This window comes from Argentina silus, assembly GCF_951799395.1.
Source record: "Argentina silus genome assembly, chromosome: 10".
Classification (NCBI taxonomy): Eukaryota; Metazoa; Chordata; class Actinopteri; order Argentiniformes; family Argentinidae; genus Argentina; species Argentina silus.
In genome coordinates, this window is record NC_139664.1 from 19,805,024 (window position 1) to 19,810,023 (window position 5,000).

General features: G+C 46.5%; 1 protein-coding gene across 1 annotated transcript in view; it reads right to left on the reverse strand.

The window, feature by feature from the left end:
• The window catches only part of LOC310811455 (neural-cadherin), a 129,774-nt gene that overhangs the window by 35,284 nt on the left and 89,490 nt on the right, over positions 1-5,000 (reverse strand). The window contains exon 12 of the mRNA XM_083679619.1: positions 2,866-3,033. Within this exon, the coding sequence (XP_083535745.1) occupies positions 2,866-3,033 (168 nt within the window). The remainder of the gene's footprint in view (positions 1-2,865; positions 3,034-5,000) is intronic.

Sequence of the window (5,000 nt, forward strand, 5' to 3'; positions counted from 1 at the left end):
TAGCATTTTGCCCAAACCATTCCTTTTGGAAATGACACTAGAAACCATATGAAGCCCCCTTGAGCTACACCCTCAGGGAGACACAAACACAACAAAACAACACAAAAACAACTTCTATACACTCACTCAGCACTTTAGTAGGAACACTATACTAATACTGGGTAGGGCCTTCCTTTGCTCTCAAAACAGCCTAAATTCTTCGTGGCATTGATTCCACAAGATGTTGGAAACATTCCTTTGAGATTCTGGTCCATGATGACATGATTGCATCACGCAACTCCTGCAGATTGTTCAGGTGCACTTTCAAGCTGTGAATCTCCCGTTCTACCACATCCCAAAGGTGTTCTATTGGATTCAGATCCGGTGACTGGGAAGGCCACTGAAGAACACTGAACTCATTGTCATGTTCATGAAACCAGTTTGAGACGACTTTTGCTTTGTGACATGGTGCATTATCATGCTGGAAGTAGCCATTAGAAGATGGGTAAATTGTGGCCATGAAGGGATGCACATGGTCAGCAACAATACTCAAATAGGCTGTGGCATTCAAGCGATGATTGATTGGTATTAACGGGCCCAAAGTGTGCCAAGAAAACATTCCCCACAGTATTTCACCACCCAACCACGAGAAGGTGTACAGGTGTTCCTAATAAAGGGCTCGGTGAGTGTACATCCTCCACAACCAGAGGAGGGAACAGTGCTCTGACAGCCCTGATGAAACAATAGCCCCCCCTATCCTGGGCATTCTCCAGAGGAGGCGAAGAAGGGCTTCTCATTGATATGGAGATTTCTCCCCGCCATCTCCTCTCTCCCTTGTCTCATCCCTGGCAACAACGTAATTAACAGATCATATTAGAGGTTGCTAAATTTAAAACAACAATCTACCTCTGCCGCAATTACGCGGCGGTAGCGGAACCAACGAGGGAGGGGGCGGAGGGAGGGGGCGGGGGGGGGGGTGGCAATCAACCAACAGGTTCAAGAGAGAGAGAGAGCGCAAAAGAGAGAGAGAGAGAGAGACAGAGTGATAGAGAGATTTATTTTTTAATTTTCATCAAGGCCAGTGGCTACCATGGTAACTCTTAGCAGATGTTATCTTTAATGCTTTTAAAAAGGCTGCATTATCCTGTCATCCTGTCATCCAACCATTGACAGGCTGGTGTTAACTAGCATTAATAAACCCAGCACCACGTAGAGCACAGAGGGGTGGCAATTAACCAACAGGTTCAAGAGAGAGAGAGAGAGAGAGAGAGAGAGAGACAGAGTGATAGAGAGAGAGAGAAAGTGAAATACAAAGGATGAGAGAGATTGTGATGGAGGAAGGACAATGACAGAGAGAAAATGTGTGTGAGAGAGAGAGAGAGAGAGAGAGAGAAAGAGAGGATGAGAGAGGGAGAGGGGTGGAGAGATGAAGAGGGGTACTGGGGAAAGTGAGAAAGCAGGGTAGGCTGGCTATTGACCAACAAGTGAAAGACAGAGAGACAGAAAGACAATTATTATATTATATATTAAAAATAGAAAAAAAGAGAGAAAGAAAGCGAGAAAAACAGAGAAACATTTTTGCTCTCTCGTTCTGCAGAACGGCGGCTTTGAGGGAGACGTCTGTGTTTAAATATGTAAAGAGCTTCATTTGGATTAGAGTGGCATTCGTTTATTATCTTTCCCTCTCTCTTTCTCTCGCTCTTTCTTGCTCCCACTGAAGCTGTCGGCGACGGGAGCTGTCAGTAGATGAATACAGTAATTAAGCATCTCTCTCTCGCTACTCGGGTCGAGCCAATAAGAGTCCATTGTGGAGTCTTAACGGGGTGTATAATTTTATCTCCTTCCCCTCTTCTCCGTCCCTTTGTCTCGCCTGTCAAGGACTGTCACAGATACTGGTTAGTGGTGTTGCATTTCTGCCATCTTCTGCTATCTTCTGCCATAGTGGGATCAATCCAAATGACTTGTGCGTGTTCTAAAAAGGGTGTGGGAGCGTGTTTTAAAAACAGGTTATCAAAAATGACAAGCGAAGCAAAGCGAGTGAACGAATATACGCTTTTGGGGTGAAAGTATCATTACGCGCACGTACACACACTTGAGTCACTCACTACGAAGAAAGAAAGCATCGCAAGGGGAGGAAAAGACAAATGTTTCCCGTTCCAAATCTGGAGGTCTACTTTTGTAACGGGAGCAAATGACTATCGGCATTTACAGCAGAGGGGGCTAAGATGAAAAAAGAGAGAACACATTTGGAGGGAGGGATGGAGGGAGGCGACGTGGGGAGAAAAACGTGGCGTTTTCCGGCGCGTCAGGTAAAACGTAGGCAGGGTTGTGTACTCGGCAAAAAATGTTTGGAAGCAAAAATATGCTGATGATGGAGGAAAGTATGGTTTCTATTAGCGCTCCTCAGGGCTCTCTTTACTGATGAATAGGCGGGATGTGCAGACGGGAGCAGGTCTCAGAAGAGCTGGTTTTCCCTCCTTGGAAAAGGAGTGTGTTTGAGGAGAAACTTGACGTTCAGCTAAACAGCCTGCCTTGTCGGGCACTTGCCACTGAGTACAGGAAGGTGACCATGTTGTGGGATAAGAAGCTCATTCAGGCAGCACTCAAAACCAACATACACAATCTCCAGTGATAATAGAAGCGTAACAATGGCTGTGATACCAATGAGCCAGTGACAAAATCGTCAATTTAACTAAGCTTCTGTATCTCTGTCTCTATGTAGGCAGCCAAAAATAAGTACGTAAAAAAGGTTGAAAATGGCAACCCTGGATGCCGAGTTTAGGGGCCTCTGCACCCCCAAAAAAAAAAAGAAAATCTGAGGGAAACGGGTTAAGATCCACACTCTTTGTTGTTTCTCAGAACAACAGTCTACTCAGTTCTACTCACCACGATCTTGGCGTCGCGGACGGTGTTCTCGGGGACGGTGACCCAGTACTCTGGCTGCTCCCACTGGGGCGGCTGGTTGTGGACGTTGGTGATGATGACGGTCAGCTCCACCGAGCTGCTCCGGTTGCCCCCGTCTGTGGCCACGATCTGCTGGCTGATACGTGACGTCTGAGGAGGTGACACGGCCGAGGTTAAACACAGGGTTGACCCAAACATGAACGCTCGGCTAACTAGTCCTAGTCCTAAACTAAAAGGCATTTTCAATGGAAAATTGAAGTCTGAGTAGGAGGAATGATAGAGTGGAGGTAACATCTAGCTTAGACCAGGGACTTGACCAACATCGTATATTATAGCCTTTTCCTACCAAAATACATGTTGAAAGTTGAAAGAAATTAATTTGACAGTTGATGTTTTCCCATGAGTTTCCCCATTTTCCTTTTGCCTTTCCATTCTTTTTTGGCAGGGGGATCAGATTCTATGATCCCCTACAGTACAAATGAATTTCTGACTTGATCCACGTTGTCATCATGTCATGACCTACCAGTGCTTAACGCTATCCCGACTCAACACCTTCTAGTCTACATAAGAGTGGTCTGATCTCTTTCATCCTCGACATCGCATGAGAGAGAGAGAGAGAGTGACAGAGAGAGAGAGAGAGAGAGAGAAAAGAGACATCCTCACTGGCATGGCGGTATTCAGCTAAATTATTCCCTGCAAGGGGAGTTTGAAAGCTTTGTTAAACAGATCATTGCTAGGGAGAAGAAGGGGAAGAAAAGAAAGGAGGTGACATTTAAAGCAGAGGAATAGTCAGCATTATTCATATTAGACATTAACAGGGAGACTTCAAAAGTCCATTGTGTGAAAAGGGAAGAGACTAATTCTTTCCTTTTTTGTCTGTCTCTTGATTTGACTTTGGGGAGGTTGTTGGACTTGGAGAACAAAGAGGGGGAGGGGGCTTCATGGAGTATCAAACACCACAGACGCACAAACACACAAACACACACACACACACACACACACACACACACACACACACACACACACACACGTGCAAAGACATACTCATAAGCATGCACTCATGGGCTCACCTGCACACACACACATCACACGTGCATGCAGGCTAACCACACACACAGTCACACGTCACACAGTCACACACGCACGCACGCACGTACACAGAAATGAAGAGAAGGTAACAGAAAGGGAGGGAGAAACAAGGGAAGGAGGAGTGAGGGTGTATAGGGTGGAGGAATATTTGAGGGAGGATGAGAGAGAGAGAGAGAGAGAGAGAGAGACAGAAGAGAAGAGATTGATGAACCCAGTAAAATGTGAAAGTAGAGAAAGAGAGAGAAAAGTGATGAAAATGTGAGGGCAAACATGGGAGATATAGATAAAGAAGAGGGGGAGAAGAGATTAAAGGAGGGAGGAATGTATAGGCATGGGAGAGAGAGAAATATACCGATGAAGAGAGATTGAAGTGGGGAGAGAGTTAAAAGGAGGGAAAAGAGTGAGGGAAAGAAATAGAAACAGAGAGAGCCGATAGTGGTTGTCTCCCTTCTGACAGGGTGGATAACTCTACCTGACGTGAGCTTGGTCTCTGAGGAGCAGCGCTCTCTGACAAAAACACACACACTCAAATGTGTGTGAGAGTGGGCCACTGGGAGTCCGAACACACACACACGCGCACGCGCACGCACACACCTGCACACACACACACACACAAAAGCAACTCTGATATAATCACACGACTTGCAGCCTGAGTAAAAAAACCTCAAGTCCAAATTTGATATGGAACCTCCCTTCTCGTCCTTTCGACCACCCCCCCCCCCCCCATCTCAATCCCTCCCTCCCCCCTTCCCCTCCCCACCTCAATCCCGCTGGCGAACTGTCGAACCTCATCTGTGTCAACTCCAGATGGAGACCAGAGTTAAGAGCTAAAAGGTGTCGGATGTGAATCAAGCATGAATATTTCACTGGGTGGTCACCTGGAACCTAACCCCCCCTGTCATACTCTCTCTCTCTCTCTCTCTTTGGGGGGGGGGGGGGGGGGGGGTGAGGGTGAATTGGGATGCCTGTAACACAGGGATGCTATTCACTCCTTACACATTCAGTAGGATACTCTACAGACCCGTATT